Consider the following 26,663-nt stretch of genomic DNA (forward strand, 5'->3'; position numbering starts at 1 on the left):
CGTCGTTGTTCCCATATCTTACTCCAGTAAAGTTTTGTTTCTGTTGGGTTTGGTCATTCTGTTTTTGTTTTTCCTCCATTCACGTTTTGGTAGAATTGGCTGCCATTATTTTCAATCTCCCTCCTTATGCTGTCCTTCCTGTTTGTTGATTAGACTTTCCATGCTAGACATATTTCCAATTTCCTGTCTTAACCACGTCGCTTTATTCCCATTTATCGTCGTTTTGGCTTCTTTTTTATGTTTGTTGATTTAGATTTCTGGCCTTATTTCCCATCTAGGTTTTGTTGATGCATCTTTCCCAAGCTGTTTTTCGGATTCGAACTTCATACTTACCATCTTGGCTCCTACGTAAATTAAATTGTTTGTAAGTGTATATGTTGAAGTGTGTGAGAGGAGCTTGTTAATCTTCTTTGCTTCTGTTTTTAAATTCTTCTGCTCTTGATTCCTTTAAGATGGAAGATTTGTTTTTTCCTCGTTCATGAACTTTATTATTTTTTCTATTTCATCTGCTTCGTCCTCTGTTAGCTTTGTTTCATTGTTCTCGATTTCTACATTTGTAGAGTCCAGTATCATAGGTCCTCCGCCTGTGGTGTTTCTGCTTATGGTGTTTCTGCTTGTGAGGTTTCTGCTTGTGAGGTTTCTGCTTGTGGGATATCTACACGTGCAGTTCCAGTGGGAGCTGTTTCATGCTCAATTTCTTCATTTATTTTTCGCTGTATTTCTCTTAGTTCCAGTTTTGAGCATCATCCTTTCTTGAGTATCAGTCTTGCTTGGTCCGCAATTCTTTGTTCTGTCATATGATAGTCACTGGACAAGTTCCATAGCTCTTTCATTCATTTCCGATAGCCTCCATATCTATATTTAGGGTGGCTTCTATAATAGCATTTCATTAGGAGTCGGTTCTCTTTCGTTGTCCATTTCTTTCTTCGGGGTTTTCTCTTTGGATTGTTATCTTGGTTGTGCTGTTTTTGGTTGGTATCATTTTGGTCTCTGAAATTAGAGGTTATGCTTACCTGTTCAGTGTCCATATTGTTTGCGTTTCTGAAAATAGAAAGTGGGCCAACATTTGAAGGATAAGGGTCCCCCGTGCTACCTACCGAAGGAGCACCTGCCAATCATGATCTTTCGTCTGGGTTCAACGGTTTTACTTGTATTGAACATTTTTCAGGTTGTGGTTTTGTGGCAAACCGGGCCCATAATTGTTTTAAGTTTCTGATGTAGAGAAATACCGCTCGTGTATATGGGAGGTATCGTGTACTATCACACATACATAAAAAAACATGAACAGACACAGACAGGACAAATAATAAGTAAATAAAAATTATAATCGTAAGTGGGTCTTATTAATATCTATTTAGTATAAGTCCGCTGGTCAGTTCCAGATTTAAGAGGATATTTGAAGATAGCTTTGCCTCCCATAATTACGTGTGAATCTGTAATGTAGAATCAAGATGCGAATGTTAGTTACAGTTGTCATGCTGTTCCAGAAATATTCCAGTTTTAAATACTAATAGCAATTAAAATCTGAAAGCAGTAGGTGGAGAGTTAACGGTGTACAACTGTGTAAGGGAGAGCAAAACTAAAACTTGATACCATTAGAGAGTTATGTATGAGATACAATATTAATTAATTTATTAAACATTAAATAATAAAATAAACATTAAATAATAAAATAAAATAAGAAATTTAACCTCTTTAAGTTGCCATTCAAAGGCATTCTTTTTCATAGGTTTACCATGACACATTGAACTAACCTTGATTGTCTTCGTTCACACCATTATTCAAATTGGTACATTGTACATGCATTATTATTATTATTATTATTATTATTATTATTATTATTATTATTAATAAAAAATGAGGAGTGGATGCTTAAGGTTGTGGCCAATGAAGTGGAAGTATGTGAGACCAAGGCTGATTATGTGAAACGTATGGATAGAAAAAGGGCAGATGAATTGGCAAGGAAGAAAATGCATGGAAGGTTCTTCCAGGATATAGCAGAAGTGGCTGATGAAAGATCATGGCAATGGCTTATAGTTGGGTATCTGGCTAAGAGTACTGAAGCTTTTGTTTGTGTAGCACAAGAGCAGGCATTAGGAACACAATTGTTCAAAAAAGTGGTTCTAGGAGAGGAAGTTGCTGCAGAATGCCGGATTTGTGGTAAGACATCAGAGTCAATTGCGCACCTTGCAGCAGGGTATAGTGGACTGGCCCAGAATGAATACCGCAAAAGACACGATCGCATGGGACTCCGGATATATTGGGAGGTGTGTAAGAGGGTTGGGGTAAAGTGTGCTGGAAAATGGTTTGAGGAGGTGCCAGATGAAGTGAGAACTAGTGAGGATGGCAAGGTAGAGATATGGTGGGACAAAAGTGTCATAACGACCAAGCAATTGGAACATAATCGGCCGGATTTGGTCGTCATTGACAAGGTCTCAAAAAACTGGCAGATTGTAGACTTTTCAGTACCCTGGGACAGGAATGTGAGAGAGAAGGAGAATGAGAAGTGGAGCAATTATGCTCCATTGGCCTTGGAGATAAGGCGTATACACGGGGTTAAAACACAAATAATCCCAGTCGTAGTTGGTACACTAGGAGTAGTATCAAGTCTTCTGGAAGGACAATTGAAAAAAAACCCTACAAATCCCCGATGTTTTAGGTGGCCTTCAAACCTCTGCAATTGTAGGTACCACCAACATCCTTGGGAAAACCCTTGATCTTTGAAGCTCCTGGTTTAAAGCCGGGATTAAGGGAAATCCTTTGTAATTGAATCCCATCCTGTTGATAAACGAAATCAGAATTATTATTATTATTATTATTATTATTATTATTATTATTATTATTATTTACTCATTAGGAGTATTCACACAAGTCATCGTCAAAGATTATTCTTTGAGAACAACTTATGGTGTTCCGTGGAGTCTGAGTGACAACAAGTCTCCCCAGATGTCCAGTAATCTCCAACTATTTTAACAACCTCTGTAAATTAATTTGCGTTATCGCAACAGCCGCTTATCATTGATTTAACGTTGGCAACGGCCATTGGTCTTCACTGGAATTTGGGTGGGAATAAGCCTTCTCAAGGTCCCAATCTGTTTTGCACATCTCCAGTGGAGGTCTGGCTAGTGCTTTCTCTCCTCGGTCTACCCCTCCTCCTTGACCCTCATTATTTGGTGACACTCAAGTTTCAGTTTTCACAAGATGTTATTTTGTGCTTTGCATCTGTAACCGTTTCTGTGTCCAGTTTGTGTGTAGTGTACGTGTGTCTCCACATTCAAGGGATTTCCTTAATATTTCCGCAGTTTTCATTATTGAAATTCATTGTATTTTCTCGGCTATCCCTCTGATTCCTATCTCTCCCATTCTTTTTTCAAAATTCTTTGGTATCGTTCCTAGTGCTCCTACTATTAGTGGTGTTATTTTTACTTTCTTTATTCTCTAAATCCCTTTGAGCTCTCTGGCCAGTTCCATGTATTTGCTCCACTTTTCGTTCACGTTGATTATCATTCTGTGGTCTAACCTGCTCAAATCCCCACAGTTCTCTGTTAGACATGACCTTAAATAATAACCGCATCGTTCCAAGTGACAGCATGCCTTGTGAAAAAGAGTCAAATAAGAAAAATAACCAGTCAATATCAGTGAGGTTCCGTAAGCCAATTCAGCTAGAGGATTTCCCAAATCTTCCTTAATATCAGTGTTGCAAGCAAGAAAAACAATAAACACATAATTCAGCGTTGGGCAACAAGTAAAGCAGCTTTCAATTGCGAATGAAAGTGCTTGATCATTCCATTAAAATTTGATCATTCCATTAAAATTTGATCATTCCATTAAAATTTGATCATTCCATTAAAATTTGATCATTCCATTAAAATTTGATCATTCCATTAAAATTTGGATCAATTGGTAACTGCTGATTGAACACCTAATACCTAGGATTTTAGATAGCTCTAAAATGTCTTTATTAAAAAAGATATTAAACTTATTTCTTTAACAATTGGAAAAAATTTCTAAATACCTTAAAATTGAATTGTGGATGTCTAAAATAGAGTGCCAAAGTGATATATTTAGGCATCTCAACAGTTTGAACAGTAATATGCCAGGAGGAAATGAAAACATTTTTACGGCAACAAATAAATTAGTTACTTTTAAGAAAAAATTTGCAATATGAAAGAATAGAATGAAGGTAGATGGTATGGATATGTTTTTATTAGTTTGATGAGTTACTGAGATGATTCCCTTTATTAGTGATTATTTGACATGTTTAGAAAATAAAATTGAATGACTATTTTAAATAAATCATCATTGAAGAATTTGATTGGATTCCTAATTCGCTCAGATTTATCAGTCATTAACCTTTCCAAATTTTAAGTTATGTGAAGAGGAAGAATTAACAAGTTTTTTCCAGAGATCGTGGACTCAAATTAAAGTACACAATTGCTATTGCTTTTGGGTTTCAGTTATCCAACTCAATCCATCAAAATCTTGATTTATGGAAATAAAATTCTCACTTTGTTTTTCTTTTTATTGTAAAAGGTTTTATGAGTAGAAAATGGTTATTTTTGTGATAGTTGTGTCGCGAAAATTTAAAAACTTAATAGTGTACCGCCATGTTAAAAGGTTGGGGACTACTGCCCCAGTCGATGTTTCGGAAGTAGGATTATTTTACTTGCATCTTCATGATGACAATGTTAGACACAAGTTCAGTTTTAATGCGTCTGTGTATAGGGAGAAAAGCAACTCCCCAGAAAGCGACACTCTGAACTAGAAAAAACATATATAGCCTATCTGGCCGCCCGCTAATGTTTATTTACATATTTTTAAATATGTTTAAATATGTTTTTTAAATATGTTTATTTACATATTTTTTACATATGTTTATTTACGTATTCTATATATTTTTATTTACAAGTTTTTAAAAAATGTTCATTTACATAATTTTAAATATGTTTAATTATATTTTTTATTATGTTTATTTACATATTTTTACGGATGTAAATAAATGTTTATATTTCTATATATTTTACTTACAAATTTTTATAATATGTTTATTTATATTTATAAATGTGTGCATTTGAAAATAATATGTCTATTTACATTTTTTAATGTTTATTTCCATATTTTTAAATATGTTTATTTACATATTTTTAAATATGTGTATTTACATATTTATATATATATTTACTTACATATTTTTAATATGTTTATTTACATATTTTTAAATATGTATATTTACATATTTTTGAAAGATGTCTATTTACATATTTTTAAATATTTTTATTTGTATATTTTTAACATATAATTACTTACATATGTTTATTTACATTTTTTACATATGTTTATGTACATATTTTTAAATTGTATTTATTTTGATATTTTTAAAACATGTTTATTTACATATTTTTTAATGTGTTTATTTAAGTATTTTTACGTATGTTTACGGACGTATTTTAAAATATGTTTTTTAACATATTTTACATATGTTTATTTACATATTTTTAAAATAGTTTATTTACTAATTTTTACATATATATATTTTTTTTCCATATAATTAAATATGTTTATGTACATATTTTTTAATGTTCATTTACATATTTTTTTAATGTTGATTTACATATTTTTATATGTGTGCATTTACATATTGTACATATGATTATTTACACATGATTAAAAATGTTGGTTAATGTACCTTTAAACATATTTATTAACTTCTTTTTAAATATGTTTATTTTAATATTTTTACACATGTTTTTTTTTAGATATTTTTAAATACATATGCTCAAATATGTTTTTTTACATATTTTTATGGTTTATACATATTTTAAATATGTTATTTTTACATATTTTAAATATATTTATTTACAGATTGTTAAACCTTGTTAATGTACATGTTTTAAAATATGTTTATTGATAACATTTTTAAATATAGTTATTTACATATTTTAAAATATATTTGTTTACATATTTTTAAATATATTTGTTTATTATTTTTAGATATATTTGTTTGCATGTATTTTATATGTTAATATACACCTTTTTAAATATGTAATAATAATAAGTAGGTATATCAGAATTTTTGTAGGAATTTCTGACACTCCTAACACGAAACTGCGAATAAAATATAAAAAAAACTCGTAATTTCTCTTTTAAAAGTGGGTTGTTTATTTTCTTTATGGATTATACTTCCAAATAAACTATTAAAGTTGTTTTAAAAGTAAGAGGAATATATTTTTTTTATTTAAAAATAAAAAGTAATGAAATTAATTGAATTTTACGAGCTTAGTATTTTTCAATTTTTAAAGAAAAATCTGTATCAAATTTTTCTATTGATTATATTTTTACGATATTTTCAGGGTCAATGTGAAATTTTATGCTCTTTACAATAAACCGAATATAATATTTTAGACAAACGTTTTTTTTTAATTCACGCCCCCCCACTTTGAAATGTCTATTAAAAAGTAAATAATTAATATACTCGCCAAAGTTTTATATATCACAAATTGAAGATAAAAGATCAATAAATAATATATTCAAATTTAAAACAAAAAAGAAGTGTTTTTAGAACTTTACCTAAAAAGTCCGAAGTTTAACACCTTTTTTTTTTTTTTAAATCACGTTGTTTTTTTTTTTTTTTAATGAAACCTTGGTCCTTGTTTCTTTAATTGAAAAAAAATTACCGTTTGAATTACATTTTACCAGTAGTTATAAGCTTGGAAAGACATGGGGTCGAATTATTCAATATTTTTCACGAAGTTTCTAACACACCTACGGCATAATCTCTTTCATTTTCTTTCATTTTTTTCATCGGGGTGTTTATGTTATTTTATTTTTAATAAAATAAATGTTTCATATTCTTCGAGGATAATTGATACAAAAATTTTGTTTTAAAAACTTTAATAGCTTAAATAAATTTAGTTTATTTTCTTACATTTGTTGGTGCTCGTCGATTTTTTCAAGTAGAGGGCATCCCCACCTAGAGACTGACCCGCAGAAGCGAGGTTCCTTTTACAAACCTAGTGGAACGGGCAGTCTATCAACTAGACGGGGTTGGGAGGGTCCTACTAATCACCTTTTGTTTTTTCTTCCCCCGCCCTCGAAACAAATGAATTATTGTACCATTTTATTGTTATCTTTTTTGTTTTTACACGTCAATAAAAAATGTTTTAAAAATTGGGAGTTAAGTAGGACGTCCCCAAATATGAAAGGGTGAATGCGGTATTATGGTGAAAGAAGATACTAGCTGGGAGAAACTTTTGACTTTGTTTAGTTCTGGAGTGACAAGGATGACAAACGACCCCCAAAATCCCCCTTTTGAGTTGGCCATGTGCCTAAGTTTTTTGTTCATCGTTGATTTTGACTGTATTTTTTAACATGAATAAAAGATTTAATATCTCAAAGTGTAGTATCTGTTCTTCAGATGCTGCACTTCTATTTCTTGTTCTCTTTCGGTGGAGGAGAAATCCTTCACGACTGAGACAATTTTTATTTTTGTACCTTTTCTCCACGTTAAAAAACGACCCTGGTGTCTAACTCTGTCCCGTGGGGAGGCATAGTAAATAGGTACAATGAATAAAACGTTTAAATATGTTTATTACAATAAATTAAAAGTTTAACAGAAAATTGTTGTATCAATTTTCCTCGATAAAAATAAAATGCGCGCACGTATAATTGAAAGAATAGTTAATATAAAAAAAGAAAGAAAACCCAAATATAAGTGTTTTAACTCGATTAAACAAAACCGTACAAACGGACAAAAAACGTATTTATCGCAAAAGAAGAGCATGGAAATCTCTCTCTCTCTCTCTCTCTCTCTCTCTCTCTCTCTCTCTCTCTCTCTATCTATCTATCTATCTATATATATATATATATATATATATATACATATATATATATATATATATATATATATATAAAAGTGAACGTGTCTGTGTGTCTGTCTGTGTGTCTGTGTACATTTCCCTACTCTATCAATTTTTAGTATGCAGACTCGATACTTGATATACAGGGTAATGAGATTTGGGAAAATCTATGTGATCAGTTTTCGGCCAGAAATTTCGCTGTTAAGGGGTCAATGTGCAACGATTTTACTCTTGAGAACTCTACCAAACTGCTCCGACAATTTTGGGCCTAAACACTTGAAATTTTAGATATAGGTTCCCTGGACATGGATTTAACTTAATAACTTGATTTGAGTCCAAAAAAATAAATTTTAAGGGGTGATAATAGGGGTCAAAGTTTTAAAAATTGACCTTTTTTTTTTTCTTTTGCTCAGTATACACCTCCAAACACCCGAGCAACGCCGAGCACCCATGCTAGTATATCTATAAAAGTGAAAGTGTCTGTCTGTCTGTCTGTGTACATTTCCCGACACAATAACTCTGTCAATTTTCAGTCTACCGACTCGAAATTTGATATACAGGGCACTGAGATTTGCCCTGAACTGGCATCTAAGCTTCAGCCTATGTCCTATCGACAAAAAGTTGCGTCCCTCTGCCTGTTCTACAAGTATTTTAATGGTGAATGCTCTGACGAACTGCAGACACTTGTGCCCCACGAAAATCTATATGATCGATTTTCACCCAGAAATTTGTCTGTTAAGGAGTCAAATTTCAACGATTTGACCTTTAAAATCTTTGCCAAACTCCTCCGCCAATTTTGGGTCTAAACAATTGAAATTTTCGATATAGGTCCTTGGACATGGCGCTAACTTAATAACCTAATTTGAGCCCAAAACAATGAATTTTAAGAGGTCATAATAGGGGTCAAAGTTAAAAAAAATTGATCGCTTTTTTTTTGTTCAACATACACCTCCAAACACCCGGGCGACGCCGGGCTCTCAGGCTAGTATATCTATAAAAGTGAAAATGTATGTGTGTGTGTGTGTGTGTGTGTGTGTGTGTGTGTGTGTGTTTGTGTGTGTGTATGTGTGTGAGCATTTCACTACCAAATAACTCAATATTTAGTTAGATACTGGATATTTGACATAAGGGGTATCGAAATTTGGGAAAATGCTTTTAGTCGGTTTGCGGACAGAAATTTTGCTGTCAATGGGTCAAAGTTCAACAATTTGACCTTTGAGAACTCTACCAAACTTCTCCGCCAATATTGGGGCTAAACACTTGAAATTTTAGATATAGGTTACTTGGACATGGATATCACTTTATAATTTGATTTGAGCCCAAAACAATAAATGTTAAGGGGTCAAAATTGGGGTCAAAGTTAAAAAAAACTGACCTCTGCGGTCTCTACCAAATTACTCGGCCAATATTTGGTCTAAACATTTGAAATTTTACATAAAGTGTATTCAACCATAGACCAAGCTTTTTTTGTTGAAAAATCATGTTTGGTTGAAATATCAACATGTTTAATGAAACATGGTTTATTTACTGAAAATTTTGCTTCCAAGGGGTCAAAGTTCAAAAGATTTTACCTTTGCGGTCTCTAGCAAACTATTCAGTTAATTTTGGGTCTAAACATTTGAAATTTTACATGAAGGGTATTCAGACATGCAGTAAGCTTTTTATTCAGCTTTTGTGCGAAAATTTGGCTGGCAAAATGTCAAAGTTTACAGAATTGACCTTTGCAGACTCTTTGAAACTCCTCTGCAAATTTTAGTGAAATTTTAGATGTACGTTACTTGGACATGGGTCAAACAAATTTGATTTGATTTGAGCCCAAAACAATAAATGTTAAAGGGTAAAAATTGGGGTCAAAGTTTTAAAAAATTGACGTCTGCGGTCTCTACCGACTTTTCTCTATGGTAGTTAAGGAAGCCTATTATATAGAAAAGCATTACTGTACATATTCACACTTTTTAATATATACATATGCACATAAAGTTATGAACAGTACATAGGGTCCGAGAAAAGCCGGGATGAACTGCTATTATATCTATAAAAGTAAACATGTGTGTGTGTGTGTGTGTGTGTGTGTGTGTGTGTGCGAGTGTGTTTGTGCATTTCAGTACCAAATAACTGTCAATTTTCAGTCTAGAGACTCTAGATTTGACATAAGGTCTATTGAGGTTTGGGAAAATCTTTATAATCGGTTTTCAGCCAGAAATTTAGCTGTCAAGATGTCAACGATTTGACCTTTGAAAATTCTACCAAACTCCTCCGCCAATTTTGGGTCCAAAACACTTGAAATTTTAAATGTAGGTTACTTAGACATGGATTAAACTTTTTAATTCTATTTGAGTCCCAAAAATAAATGTTAAGGGGTCAAAATTGGGGTTAAAGTTAAAAAAAAAATGACCAAATTACTCAGCCAATGTTTGGTCTAAACATTTGAAATTTTACATAAAGTGTATTCAGAGATAGGGCAAGCTTTTAATCGCTATGGGTCGAAAATTTGAACTACTAAGGGGTCAAAGTTCAACAGATTTGACCTTTGCAGTGTCTAGCAAACTACTCAGACAATTTTGGGTCCAAACATTTGAAATTTATGCATAACTGGTACATGCGGCAAGCATTTTAGTCAGTTTTGGGCGAAAATTTGGCTACCAAAAGGTCAAAGTTGAAAGAGTTTACCTTTGCAGATTCTTCCAAATTTCGCCAATTTTTGGTTTAAACACTTGAAATTTGAGAGTAGGTAACTTGGATATGTTATATTGAGACCAAAGTAATAAATGGTAAGGGGTCAAAGTTAAAAAAAATTACCTCTGCGATCTTACGAAATTACTCAGACAATTTTTGGTCTAAACATTTGAAATCAAGTTATGAAAAGTACATAGAGCCCGAACAAAGCCGGCCTGAGATTCTAGTATATAAAAAAGATGTACAAACAGGGAAACAAAGAAGCAACCGTAAAGAATCCCATAAATAATCCTGCATAAATGTTAAAATGTTCCAAAAGAAAAAAGAGTACGGTCTGGTGACTAGAAGCGAACCTATTTTTTAAGCCTTTTGTTTTAATGAAACATGTTTGGTTGCAATATCAATATATTTTTTAGTGTTGACGTTTTGCTTTAATAAAACATGTTTGGGTGAAATATCAATATATTTATAGTGTTGACATTTTGTTTTAAATGAAACATCTTTAGTTGAAATATCAATATATTTTTAGTGTTAATGTTCTGTTTTAATGAAACATGTTTGGTTGAAATATCAATATATTTTTAGTGTTAACGTTCTGTTTTAATGAAACATGTTTGGTTGAAATATCAATCTATTTTTAGTGTTAACGTTTAGCTTTAATAAAACATGTTTGGTTGAATTATCAATACATTTTAGTGTTGAAATTTTATTTTTATGAAACATGTATCGTTGAATTATCAATATATTTTTAGTGTTGACGTTTTGTTTTAATGAAACATGTTTGGTTGAAATTGCAATATCTTTTTAGTGTTATCATTTTGTTTTAATGAAACAAGTTTTGTTGAAATATCAATATATTTTTTAGTGTTAACCTTTTGTTTTAATGAAGCATGTTTGGTTGAAATATCAATATATTTTAGTGTTGACGTTTTGTTTTAAAAACATATTTGGTTGAAATATAAATATATTGTAAGTATTGACGTTTTGTTTTAATTAAACATGTTTGGTTTAAATGCCAATATATTTTTGTGTTGACGTTTTGTTTTAATGAAACATGTTTGGTTGAAATATCAATATATTTTTAGTGTTATCATTTTGTTTTAATGAAACATGTTTGGTTGAAATATCAATATAGTTTTAGTGTTAACGTTTTGTTTTAATGAAACATGTTTGGTTGAAATATCAATATATTTTTAGTGTGAACGTTTTGTTTTAATATAACATGTTCGGTTAAAAAATCAGTATATTTTTACTGTTGACGTTTTTTTAGAGCAACACGTTTTGTTGAAATACCGATATATTTTTAGTGTATCATTTTGTTTTAGTGAAACTTTTTGGTTGAAATATCCATATATTTGTAGTGTTATCGTTTTGTTTTTATTAAAAATGTTCGGTTCAAATATCAATTTATTTTTAGTGTTATCGTTTTGTTGTAACGAAACATATTTGGTTGAAATATTAATATTTTTTAGTCTTGACGTTTTGTTTTAATAAAATATGTTTGGTTGAAATATCAATTTGTTTTTATTGTTAGCATTTTTGTATGAAACATGTTTGGTTAAATTTCAGTATATTTTTAGTGTGGATGTTTTGTTTTAAAAATCATATTAGTTTGAAATATTTATATATTTTTAGTGTTGAGGTTATATTTTAATGAAACACGTTTGGTTGAAATGTCAATATATTTTTTATTGTTCGCATTTTTTAATGAAACATGTTTGGTTGAAATATCAATATATTTTAGTGTGGACATTTTGTTTGAAAACACATGTTTGGTTTAAATTTTAATATATTTTTAGTGTTGACGTTTTGTTTTAATGAAAGTGTGTGGTTGAAATATCAATATTTTTTAGTGTGGACGTTTTGTTTTAGTGAAACATATTTGGTTGAATTATAAATATATTTTTAGTGGTAATATTTGGTTTTAATCAAACATGTTTGGTTGAAATATGAATGTATTTTTAGTGTTGACGTTTTTTAATGAAATGTTTGTGGTTGAAATATCAATAATATGTATTTAGTGTTGGCGTTTTCTTTTTATCAAAAATGTTTGGTTGAAATATGAATGTATTTTTAGTGTTGACGTTTTTTTAATGAAACGTTTGTGGTTGAAATATCAATATGTATTAAGTATTGGCGTTTTCCTTTTATCAAACATGTTTGGTTTAAATATTAATATATTTTTAGTGTTAACGTTTTGTTTTAATAAACAAATTATTTTGAAATATCAATATATTTTTAGTGTTGACGTTTTGTTTTAGTGAAACATTTTTGGTTCAAATATCAATATATTTTTAGTGTTATCATTTTGTTTTAATGAAACATGGTTGGTTGAAATATCAATATATTTTTTAGTGTTAACGTTTTGTTTTAATGAAACATGTTTGGTTGAAATATCAATATATTTTTAGTGTGGACGTTTTGTTTTAATGAAATATGCTTGTTTGAAATATCAATATATTTTTAGTGTAGACGTTTTCTTTTAATAAAACATATTTGGTTGAAATATCAATATATTTTTTTTAATAAAATATGTTTTGTTGAAATATCCATATCTTTTTAGTGTTGATATTTTATTTTAATAAAACATGTTTCGTTGAAATGTCAATATATTTTTTAGTGTTATCATTTTGTTTTATGAAACATGATTGGTTGCATTATCAACATATTTTTAGTGTTTTAATGAAACATGTTTGGTTGAAATATTAATATATTTTTAGTATTATTGTCTGGTTTTAATGAAACATTTTTGGTTGGATATCAAGTGTTATCGATTTGTTTTAATTAAACAGGTTTGGTTGAAATGTTTTTAGTTTTATCGTTTGGTGTTAGTGAAACATGTTTGGTTGAAATATCAATATATATATTTTTTTCAAGCTGCAGATTCCAGATATTCACCAATAATCTCATACACCAATCATTTTTCATTAAAACAGTCAGGTATCATTAAAACAATCATGTTTCATTAAAACAATAATGTTTCATTAAAAACAGTCAGGTATCATTAAAACAATCATGTTTCATTAAAACAATCAGGTATCAATGAAACAATCATGTTTCAGTAAAACAATCATGTTTCATTAAAACAATCATGTTTCATAAAAACAGTCAGGTATCATTAAAATAATCATGTTTCATTAAAACAGTCAGGTATCATTAAAACAGTCATGTTTCATTAAAACAGTAAGGTATCATTAAAACAATCACGTTTCATTAAAAAAGCCAAGTATCATTAAAACAATCATGCTTCATTAAAACAATAATGTTTCATTTAAACAGTCAGGTATCATTAAAACAATCATGTTTCATTAAAACAGTCATGTTTCATTAAAACCATCATGTTTCATTAAAACAGTCAGGTATCATTAAAACAATCATGTTTCATTAAAACAATCATGTTTCATTAGAACAGTCAGGTATCATTAAAACAGTCAAGTTTCATTAAAACAGTCAGGTATCATTAAAACAATCACGTTTCATTAAAAAAGCCAAGTATCATTAAAACAATCATGCTTCATTAAAACCATCATGTTTCATTTAAACAGTCGGGTATCATTAAAACAATCATGTTTCATTAAAACAGTCAGATATCATTAAAACAATCATGTTTCATTAAAACAGTCATGTTTCATTAAAACAATCATGTTTCATTAAAACAGTCAGGTATCATTAAAACAATCATGTTTCATTAAAACAGTCAGGTATCATTAAAATAATCATGTTTCATTAAAAAAGTCGGGTATCATTAAAACAATCATGTTTCATTAAAACAGTCAGGTATAATTAAAACAATCATGTGCCATTAAAACCTTCATGTATCATTAAAACAGTAAGGTATCATTAAAACAATCATATTTCATTAAAACAGCCAGGCATCATTAAAACAATCATGTTTCATTAAAACAGCCAGATTTCATTAAAACAATAATGTTTCATTACAACAGTCAGGTATTATTAAAACAATCATGTTTCATTAAAACAGTCAGGTACCATTAAAACAATCATATTTCATTAAAAAGGTCAGGTATTCTTAAAACAATCATGTTTCATTAAAATAATAATGTTTCATTAAAAGAATCAGGTATCATTAAAACAATCATGTTTCATAAAAATAATAATGTTTCATTAAAAGAATCAGGTATCATTAAAACAATCATGTTTCATTAAAACAGTCAGGTATCATTAAAACAATCATGTTTCATAAAAACAGTCAGGTATCATTAAAACAATCACGTTTCATTAAAACAGTCAGGTATCATTAAAACAATCACGTTTCATTAAAAAAGCCAGGTATTATTAAAACAATCATGCTTCATTAAAACAATAATGTTTCATTTAAACAGTCAGGTATCATTAAAACAATCATGTTTCATTAAAACAGTCAGATATCATTAAAACAATCATGTTTCATTAAAACAGTCAGGTATCATTAAAACAATCATGTTTCATTAAAACAATAATCTCATACTCTCCATACCGAGAGATATGTTTCGCATTCTAATCGTCTCTTTAAATACAATTGGTTTTATTTCATCTGCATTTATTTACTGGCTATTTTGTATTTCGTCATCTTTTTCTTCTCAGCTCTGTTCAACCCATCATCATTAGGGACACTGACTTCTACTAAGGTTGCCTCTTTCTCCTTCTTGTCCTATACTACTATGTCAGGTTGAAGAGCTAAATTTTCAAGCTATGTAGCTGTAAGAATTGCATAGTTAGAGTGGGTGGTGTATGACTTATTTTCCATTGTTCTTTCTTGTTCCAATAACTTTCTGCTATATTCGATATTCAACATTTTGCAGAACATCTAGAGGAGATATTTTACACACTTCATTGCGTCGCATTGTACAGTAGATGTCATCCAGTAGAATCTTACAGCTGGATGTGAGGTGACTCACACTCTTTACTTTTGTGTGGAAGATCCAGCCCCTGTTATCATTGATAAGACTACTCATCTTTGAGGCATGTTCATCAATCTTTGTATCTTGGGAAGCCATCATAATCCTTTCCTGATCGTATTGGAACTGTTCTCTTTTTAGCTAGTCTATCTATGGGTGTCTTCATTCACAAAATATTTTCTTGTATTCACAAAATGCTCCATTCATTCACAAAATGCTCCATTCATTCACAAAATACTTAATTCATTCACAAAATACTTCATTCATTCACAAAATACTTCATTCATTCACAAAATATTTTCTTGTATTCACAAAATGCTCCATTCATTCACAAAATACTTCATTCATTCACAAAATACATCATTCATTCATAAAATACTTCATTCATTCACAAAATACATCATTCATTCATAAAATACTTCATTCATTCATAAAATATTTCATTCATTCACAAAATACTTAATTCATTCAATAAATACTTAATTCATTCAATAAATACTTAATTCATTCAATAAATACTTAATTCATTCACAAAATACTTAATTCATTCACAAAATACTTCATTCATTCATAAAATACTTCATCCACTCATAGAATACTTCATTCATTCACAAAATACTTCATTCATTCGCAAAATACTTCATCCATTCATAAAATACTTCATTCATTTACAAAATACTTTGCTCGCTGATAACACATTTATAGGATGCTGTTATCAAAAATGCTTTGCTAAATCATAGAAAGAATTGCATTCAATTCAGATTTTAAAAAATAACAAAACAATTCAAAATTTCAAATTCAATTGTATTGTTTTCACAAAACTACTTTTTAAGAACTTTTTTAGATTCTTAATCCTTTTAAGTATTAGTGTTAAATCTTCCCAAAGAAGTTATATAATAATTTCATGAGATGATGATATTGACAAGATATCCATAGCTTACTTGATAATTTACATGTAAATTTGGGGAATTAAAAATTGACACCTGGTTCTTGCTTTTTATTGACAAAAATGAACGTAATTGAAACCAAGTAAAAACTAATTTTCATATTAGAGCCACGTTCAGCAGTTTCTGTAATTTTCTCGAGGTTTCACAAAAATTTCTGAGTTAGCCATGGGTAGTGGTCCATACAAGAAACGAACTATGAACGATAAGATACAATTACAATAGAATATTTTTGCTATGAGTTCAGCGGATGTTAATGTCATCATTGGTTTGCTAATAATAAGTTTGTAGGTGTTATTTCTTCTTCTTCGTGCAGCTGGAATAATCTGGAAAAATATAAAATAAGAAAATATTAATGGTGCAATCATTTTAATGCAATTTGGCTAACTCGATGTCAGTTGCTACTCTGTACTATGTCCATAAGCGAAATTATTTTTTATGATGATGATTTTTTAATGAAAAGCCAGATTTACACACATTGTCTACAATGTCTGCTGAACTTACACTGTCACACATATATTCACACTCTGGAGAACCAAGTGCAAAAGAGATTCAGACAATTGCACTTAAGGGAACAACGCGGATACTAAAAAGAGCTCTCGGTTGGTTTCAGTAAAAAAGCGGGGCAATGTTGGCAGCTAGTTTGGCTGCCCCATACCCAGCATTACAATCTTCAAAGGAAGAAGAAAAAATAGAAGACAAAGATAACACAGTAATTACATAATTAAGATCTATTTTTTATGCTTCCATGTTCTTGCAGAGTTATTCTACAAGAACACACAAGCAGGTCCTCACTTGTATAGTGATAGGTCAAATGATTATAACACTGTGCATGTTTCCATTTCTGCACACGCCATTTTGCACTATACAAGCCAGACTTTGAGCAGCTCACTGACAAGACGTAATGTTTCCTTGATCGCCTATTGCCATGGCTTCGATGATGTAAAAGTTCCGTTTGAGCTGTTTGTAAAACGAGTCTCTTTTCCTGCCTCCTGCAATAGTTTTGCAAGATAGGATGGAACTTGTGAACTCCACCAGCCGAACTAATCTATTTTATATTTTGTGTTCATAACTTTTTCTGGGTCATATGTTGTGTTGACGAAACTGTTGATTTAAATTGTAGAGAAGTTTTCCTATTATTATTGTTGGGTCGATTAATCGGAATCGGGAATTGGAAAAATCTAAACTTTTGTAACCCCTCCTTGTGAAGAAGGTGGTTAGGACCCCTTTTATCTGGAAATCTCGGCTCGTGTCGTCTAGACTTCTGTGAGGTTGTTACATGAAATCTGGTATGCTGAAAACGAATAACAAACTCACGCAGGCAGAAAGACAACAAACACTTGTGTCTAGTCTACTGAAGCTTAATTTCGCAAAGTTATGTACAAATGTTTTTACAAATATGATTCATTTCTTAGTAAGGACTTTCAGAGTTTCAAATCTCTTCACAGACAGCGACAGACGGTTGGATAAGGAGGGGAAGGGTCACGCTTCTATACGGTCTGTTCTTCTCGAATCAACAAGCAATCTCTCCCATCTCCAACTGGCTAATTTTCGCACGACAGTCGTATATATAGTGAGGTATGTGGATGTGGTGGAAATTTCCCCAGCCAATAAGATTTCGCCACGAAATCGAAAGGCTTAGGGTTTTTTTTTTTTTGCGTGGGTACAATTCTCATACCTGAAATTTAAATTCTGGGTCTCACGAAATCCAAGGCCAGATGTCCATTCTTACATCCGACCTTGGGTTCACTAAGGCCAGACAATGTTATACGTGAAATTTCCTGTCATCAACTTAGGTTATCTGGCGTCATCCGGGAATGATAAGCTATCTCAGCGTAGTTCTAAAGCTCCTCAATGGGGGATTACGTCACACTTTTGGGGATATCAGAATCGGTATCGGAATCGGAAAAATCGACTCCAAAATCGATTCTTTTAATATTTTAAAATAATAATATTCCATTGCTTTTACTGATAAATCTTTATTATTTTTATACCTCAAGTAAAACTATAGACCACAATAACATCCAAATAAGATGTAATTATTTTTATTTTTCGTAAAATAAACAAATCAAAACTTGAAACTTTGAAACAATAAGGGACCAGTTTTCCTACCTAGCGAAAGGGGACGAATTTTCCGGGGTCGAGTTTTCCGGAGACGAGTTTTCCCGGGGCGAGTTTTCCTAAATTCGTTTTTTAATCTTTAATTTGTTTATTTTATGGGTTTATACTTTTGTCCAGTTGGATTTTGTCCGGTAGGTTTTTTGTCTGCTCCCTCACTCAGCATTGACAAATATGACAAGGAATGGACCAAAGGTGTGAAAAACTTTGAATTGAATTTGAATTTCTAAATTTTCATACTACCGTGTGAAAAACTTTGAATTGAATTTCTAAATTTTCATACTACCGTGTGAAAAACTTTGAATTGAATTTCTAAATTTTCATACTACCGTGTGAAAAACTTTGAATTGAATTTCTAAATTTTCATACTACCGTGTGAAAAACTTTTAATTGAATTTCTAAATTTTCATACTACCGTGTGAAAAACTTTTAGCGTCAAATTTTCTTTTTGCCCGTATGCTTAGATTTAACGATTCCTACTGGCGCCGTCTGAAGCCAGGTCACTTTCTCTTCGCATGTATCAAAAGTTGAGTTGGAAGGAAATATAATGCAATAAAATCCACAAGTAACTAAAAGTAATTAACGTCTTTGATACCGTTTGGCTTGGCCGATTTAGTTTTCGCACGAAAGACTACGAAAATTTTCCAACGTAAAAATGTAAGTGTATTAAAAAACTGGGTTTGTTTTACTGTCCGCATAGGTTCGAAAAAGTTGTCACAAAACAAATATATAACAAATAAATGTTATCAAAGTCAAGATAAGTTACTTTTCTACCTAACTGGATATATTTTTAGTGTTTATATTTAATGTAACATGTTTATTCAACTCGAAAAACATACAGTGTTTACCGATGTATTGGAAAATTCAAAATGGCAGCCGATTCTCTCTTTGAGGTGGTAAGTTTGGGAAAATGAGTTATAAATAAAAAGCCAGACAAAATACTGTTAGAAATTCGCTCAATATATGTTACCGTGACATAGGCTAACATATATTCGGCGGGTTTTTAACAGTATTTTGACTGTTTTTTATTTATAGCTCCTTTTCCCAAACTTACTGTCTCCGAGAGAGTCGGCTGCCATTTTGAATTTTCCAATACATCGACAAACACTGTATGTTTTTCGAGCTGAATAAACATGTTACATTAAATATAAACACTAAAAAAATATCCACTTGGGTAGAAAAGTAACTTATCTTGTCTTTGATAACATTTATTTGTTCTATATTTGTTTTGGTGGCCGGAAAACTCGTCCCCGGAAAACTCGTACCCGAAAAACTTGTACCCGAAAAACTCCCCCCTTTTTGCTAGGTAGGAAAACTGGTCCCTTATTGAATAAATATCGATTGAAAACACATTTTATGACCCTTCTTGAAGGAGATATTGTTTTTGAATTTAGGAAAACTGGTCCCCGGAAAACTCGTCTCCGGATAACCAGTCTCTGGAAAACTCGTACCCGGAAAACTCAATCCCGGAAAACTCGTCCCCTTTTGCTAAGTAGGAAAACTGGTCCCTTATTGAATAAATTTCGATTGAAAACACATTTTATGACCGTTCTTGAATGATATATTGATACACATCCCATAATATTTTTTAAAATATTTTTATTTGTTTACGGTTGTTTTATAAAGATTAAATTAATTTTTCTAAGTTTTCGTTTTCTACCTAGCTTTGAAAGTTTTTGGTGTTTCAACTTATTTTAAAGAGTTTATTTAGTTTAAAAAAAAAGTAATGTCGAGTGCTACTTTTGAACAAAATTGTCCGAAATAAGAGGATCACGTCTTAGAAGTCTCGATAATTGCTCAAAAATAGAAAATTAAAGAAAATACTGAGGTAGATATAGTTTTAAAACGAGCCCCTCCCCTCCAAAAGAAAATAAATTTGTATATTTTTAGGTAATGCACATCCCATAATATTTAAAAAAATATGTTTACTTGTTTACTTGTTTACTGTTTTAAAAAAAAATAAATTGATTTTTCTTAGTTTTCGTTTTCTACCTAGCTTTGTAAGTTTTTAGGGTTTAAACTTATTTTATAGAGTTTATTTAGTTAAAAAAAATAACAAGTAATATCGCACTCGACATTATTTAGTAATAATTTTGAACAGAAAATGTTCGAAAATTAAAGAAAATTCTGAGGTAGATATAGTTTTAAAACGAGTCTTCCTCCCTCCTACTTCAAAAGAAAATAAATTTGTATATTTTTATGTAATGTCCAAGATCACTGCTCGGAAAAAAATCAAGCTACCAGAAGTGGATGCGGTTGATTATGTAACGAAACTGAAGAGAAGACACGAAAAACGAAACCATATATTTATTAAAAAAACTACAGTAGTTTTTAAAATTTCTTGTGTTATTACGAAACAAACAAACAAAAACAAAACACTTTTTGTCTTATCAAATAATAAAACAAATATTTTATTTAGAAAAATTGGCACTTCACGGGGAACGTGGACCCTGCATAAACGGTGCTTTTATTTAATGAGTGCTCCTCCAAAGCGCAAAAGGTTTCTTTGGTTTATTTAATCACGAAAACTTTTTCAAAGTACTATTTTGGGCCAAAAAGGGGGGGGGAGCAACAGCATTATTTGAATATGCATGAAAAAATAATTTAACAAAAAAATAATATTCAGCGGAGAAAATAATAAAAAATATTAAAATAAAATGAAATAAAAATAAAATAAAAACAAAATAAAAGTATTCATCCAAAGAAAAAAAATAAATAAAATAAATAAATAAAATAAATAAATAAAATAAATAAATAAAATAAATAAATACACACGTGATTAAAAATATAGTCACGTGTTGGAATTTTTTTGTACCAATAATGGTGCATTCCTTCCTGTTTACATTTATTTTTTATCTGGTTCTTATATATGATTTTTTGTATTTTGTATCCTTTATGATTTTTAGTTTCGTATATTTTGGATTTGTACGAAACTCCCTTTAATTTGGAGAAAAGAGAAATGCTAGCTCTGTAATGACGTAACGAGCCCAGCGCGAGTTTCTTCCTCTTTTGAAATTCTGCTGACGTGGAGAGTGAACGTGTTGTTCATTGCCCGGCGCTGAAAATGGAATTTTGACGAGCATTCTTCCAAGAAGAAAACCTCGGCAAGAATACTAGTATATGTGACGAGACATACTTATGAAAACTATCTACATGACTACGGTTTTGCACGCATTTTAGGAGTGCAATTATTTTAAAGAAAATACCTTTTTACGTGACAAGGAATTTTGGAATCTCCTATCCGGACAAGCGACGAGGTCTTGCTCCTGAAATTCATCTGTGTGTCTACGGTTTGCACGCAAACATGGAGGGAGAGAAAATTCTAAAAGGACTTTAAACAAAAAAAAAAAAAAAGAAAAAGGCACATGCCTGACTGGCTTTCAATTTGTGAGTACGCTCCTAAAATTAATTTCATATGCGAGTGTGATTAGGAGATACTATTTTGAATACTATTATTGTATTCGTTAATGGATACACACAACTTCTTTATAAGAACCAGTGTTGTTGTTTTTTTCATAATATGTTACCTTGGCGTTTCATAAGTTTAATGCCCGCAAAGCACCGCCAAAACTGGGGGGGGGGGGGGCAGGTAAGTACTTTTTGACGGACCGTCTTTTTAAAAATCTACCAAAAATCAGGTAATTATCCAATCAATACGAAATTTTCAGCGATTATTAAGAGAAGAATGAACTTTATAACAGTGCACTTATTTTTCATAAACAATATTTATATTTTTTTTTGCTTACAACCCCCCCTTGTAAAGTTTGCGTTAAGCAAGCTGGTTTTCCAATCCGACAGCGCGTCGCCGTGAATGAGTGTAAACAACTAATGGCGATTCCTTTGTCCTTTTATAAGGGGGATAACTCCACTTATGCAAAGTCTGAGCGAAAGGGAGATAACTCCTTTCTGGCCTCTACATGCCCCTCCCCCTCGTGACCACATAAGCAAGTTGTTGTGGTCATCTTTCATGTGGAGAAATACTCGTGCGATTTCCCCCGCATTTGCGGCGACAAACCCCTTGGGGCTCTCGTCCTCCGACTTGACGGTTGCCTTAACGGAGGAGGACTGTATTTTTGGGTATCTCCTCCCGTGGTATCTTCCACTTCCGTTTCTTCCTCATGCTCGCTTGGGGATTCCGTGTCGGCGTGTTGTTCCACCTCCATTGCCTCCTCCGGAGGTTGTGCCTGCGGGGTCTCCACATTTATAGGTGGGTTCGGTATTTCTTGTCTGATGTTACGAGGGCCATCCACTACCGGGTGTATTCTGCGGAGGAACCGACGGTTGCGCAATGTCACTCGATTGCTTCCATCGACCCGGACTCGGTACTGTCGGTACCCCTGGGTCTCCACGATTCTCCCCGTCTTTGTCCATCGACGTGGGTGGTTCCCGTCCTGGTTCTGGATCTGGACGTAATCTCCTACCTGGAGTTCCCGGAGTGGGCGACAATGTTGGTTGTAATACTGCTCGTTCCTCATGTGTCTTTTGGCCATTGCCACTTCCCTTAGTTTGCCTATTTCTGTCCACTGTTTTCGAACCTGGTATTTGTCCCGCAGGACAGGAAGGTGGTCTTTAATGACCCGACCATACAGCATCATGGCCAGGGACATGTCCAGATCTTGGATAGGCGTGTTCCTATGGGTCAGTAGTGCTCGGGCCACCCGATCATGGCACAGGCGTCCATAACTGTCTGTATTGTCCGCCAGTATACGTCTCGCGGTTTTGACGGCTAACTCTGCGCGGCCGTTGCCTTGGGCATAATGCGCTGATGAGGTACGTTTTCGTATGCCCCAATTCCTCAAAAAGGAGTCGTATTCCTGGGATTCAAATGGTGGTCCACCATCCGACGAAATCTCTTCTGGTATGCCGTAGGTACAAAACCAAGTCCTCAAGGTATTGCACACCGTCTTGGCTCTTCCCGACGTCATTAGGGCCACTTCAACCCATCCCGTATACCTGTCTGCGTATACCATAAAGTGTCTACTCTGCATCTGGACGAAGTCAACCACCACTTGTTGGAATGGAAATTCTGGGTCTGCTGGGGACATCAAGGGTTCCCTGGGCTGAGATGGTGCGATTTCATTGCACGTGCGGCACTGGGCTCTTGTTTGCCTGATGTTAGCATCCAACCCTGGCCAGAATAGTCGTTGTCTCGCATTCGCCAGCATTCCGTTCACACCCTGATGAGCGGAATGAAGAGATTCCAATACCTCTGCGCGGAGTTGTAGAGGTATTAGGATTTTGTTCCCCTTGATGATCACTCCTTCCAGGACATATAACTCCTCACACATAGGCCAGAAGACTCGAACTACTGTTGGGGTATTGTTACGAGACTGGAGGAAGCCATTTTGAATCAGCTCTTTCAAGGTTCTGCATTCTTCGTCTGTGGCTGCCGCAGCCACAATCCTTCCCCATGTGATGGCTCTTATGGTAGTATCATTCTCGTACATCGATGTTAGGGCGGCTTTGACTGCGGTGTCAATGGATTGGTCCTGGTCTCTTGGTGGAGTGCCCGCTGGGTACCGAGATGCACAGTCAGGGGCCAAGTTGAGTTTCCCCGGTCGATGTTTTATCTTGAATTTATACATGAGTGACTTTTCCTTGAAGTTTAACAGGCGTGGGGTTTTTATATTCTCCAGGGCTCGGTCTGAAAATATCTTTACGAGCGGTAAGTGATCCACTGTAATCACCAAGTCTGGACATCCGAGTATGAACATGCGGCATGATTCCAACCCATAGATCAGAGCCAAGGCTTCACCTTCCACTGGTGCATATCGTGATTCCACGTCGTTGGTAAAATGGGATCCCGCCAGGATGAGTTTCCAATGGCCATCCCCACAACTCATGTTTAATTCCCCCTCACATCTACAGTGCTTTTGAAACAGAAAATACGATATCCCTGTTTTGCTGTAGTCTGTCGCGAGTCCTGTTGCTCTGTTCATTTCGAACGTTTGGATGCCTTTTTCAATCCTTTTCACTATTATTTTTTTCGATTCTTGGAATATCTGTTCCAATGTCTTATCCAATAAAATTTCCTGTCCTTTGTTTTCAGCAACTCACGGAATGGGGCCATAACTTCCGCTTGTGAGAATGCATAGGAGACTTGGTTTACGAGTCCGAACCAGGACCTAACCCCAGTAATATTTGTCGGGGTGGGGAAGCTCAGGATGGCTTCAGTCATTCTTCTTGTGGGTTTGACCCCGTTCGCTGTTACTTGAAACCCTGCGAACTCCACTTCCATGTCAGCAAAGTGAAACTTGTCTGGGTTAAACACAATCGGCGCAGTGGTTTATATATTCAATTGTGTGCCAGAATGAGGATTCCATTGAGTTGTCCCACAGGAGACTGTCATCTATACACCGAGTTTTTCGAGCCATGTCCATGGTGATATCATCAAATCGACGGGTGTAGCCATCTCCTGATCCATGGAATCCTTGAGGGGCTTTTTTTCTTTTTTTTTTTTTTGAAGTGAATAGTATCAGTAAGTAAAGAATTGCCTTTTAGAAAGGTTTTATTAACTGTAAAATACACGTACGCTCTTGAAAGGATCGAGCGGGAAAATGAAACAGAGGGCGCTTTTATTATGAATGTCAATCCCAAGGGGGATAACTCTTAACAACAAATTAAATCATAACATTTTCCCCGTCCTAAAGTATTCAAGTAAGGGGTAATTAATTATAGACAAATTTTTTTTTTTTTTTTTTACAATCACATAAGAATCATTTTATTTACAAATAACATATGAACCCAAACTGCAGTTTTTTCAGTATTTAGTCACAAAATCCTTATATTTACTAGGGAATTGTCGAACTCGGGACGACCTCCGCACAGATTGGCAGGAATGCTGATTTTCAGTATTATTTTTTAGTGAACTCTGATTTTCTTCAAGATCAGACGATTGATTTTTGTCTTCCTCATGACCAATGTTTTCATTAGTAGAAGGTTCAAATAAAGTCTCTGAAGTAGTAGGATTATTATTAGAGTTTTCTTCATTTGATGAGTTTGGAGCTAAGTCTCGAACGTTGACAGTGGTTTCAGTACCAGAAGGTAGTTGAACATAAGCGTAGTGGGGGTTGACATCTATTAGGGTGGCAGGCGTTACAGGAGGGTCATGTTTACTTGTTTTAGTGTGGTTTCTAATATATATTGGGCCTGGTTTAACCCAAGAAGGAATTGAAATTCCGGAAGCAGATTTACGACTATATTTAAATAGTCTATCATGGGGAGTCATATTAGTGGCAGTACAAAGTAATGATCTAATTGAATGAAGTGCGTCCGGTAGTATGTCTTCCCAATAAGGTAGTTTCATTTGATTAGAATGTAATGTTGTTTGAATGGCCTTCCATAAGGTACCGTTGAGTTTTTCAATCTGTCCATTACCTTCAGGATAATATCTACTTGTTTTAGAAGTAGCAATTCCTTTTTTGTGTAAAAAATCCTTTATTTCTCTTGCTAAGAAATCAGAAGCACGGTCAGTATGTATCATGTCAGGCAAACCAAAAATTGAAAAGAGTTTGTTTAGACAGTGGATAATGGTTTTGCTTGTCATATCTCTGCAAGGAAAAGCGAAAGGAAAACGGGAATACTCATCAATTAGAGTAAGTAGATATTTGTTGCCATGTATAGAAGTAGGTAGAGGGCCTTTAAAATCAAGATTTAATCGTTGAAAAGGTAATATGGCTTGAATGAGAGTCCCTCCATTGGTATTGGCGAATTTGGGTTTCAGTAATTGACAGGATGAGCAAGAGTCAGTAATATTCTTAATTTGATCCAAAGTAAAAGGGAGGTTCCTCGTTCTTATAAAATGGCTTAGTCTTGAAACACCAGGATGACATAATTGTTTATGTAAATCACGAAGATCTTGTAGATTGTAAGTAAGAGCAGAGATGCGAGAGAATGTGTCAGCAGCAATATTTTCAGGTCCAGGTCGATAAACTATAGTGAAATTGTATTGGGATAATTCTATACGCCAACGACATATTTTGTCATTCTTAATTTTTGATTTTCTTTTATTGTCGAATATGAAGCTGATACTCTTCTGATCTGTGATGACTTTAAAGTGCCTGCCGAGTAGAAAATGTCGCCACTTACGGAGAGCTTCTACAATAGCGGCTGCCTCTTTTTCTACTGCATGGTGCTTAATTTCGTTAGTATTGAGAGTTCTTGAAAAAAAT

The 26,663-nt window shown here is 32.9% G+C and overlaps 1 protein-coding gene across 4 annotated transcripts in view; it reads right to left on the reverse strand.

The window, feature by feature from the left end:
* Positions 1-16,217: 16,217 nt before the first annotated feature.
* Positions 16,218-26,663, reverse strand: part of LOC145269291 (uncharacterized) — a 200,957-nt gene continuing 190,511 nt past the window's right edge. For 3 of the 4 annotated variants that reach the window (XM_080124979.1, XM_080124978.1, XM_080124977.1), the window contains one exon: positions 16,519-16,700. In XM_080124979.1, the coding sequence (XP_079981105.1) occupies positions 16,669-16,700 (32 nt within the window). In that variant the 3' untranslated portion in view covers positions 16,519-16,668. Of the gene's footprint in view, positions 16,701-26,663 lie in introns of all 4 variants that reach the window. The other variant, XM_080124976.1, reaches the window with a different exon arrangement.

This window comes from Euprymna scolopes, chromosome 45 (genome assembly GCF_053919585.1).
Source record: "Euprymna scolopes isolate OS-2025 chromosome 45, ASM5391958v1, whole genome shotgun sequence".
In the NCBI taxonomy this organism is placed as follows: Eukaryota; Metazoa; Mollusca; class Cephalopoda; order Sepiida; family Sepiolidae; genus Euprymna; species Euprymna scolopes.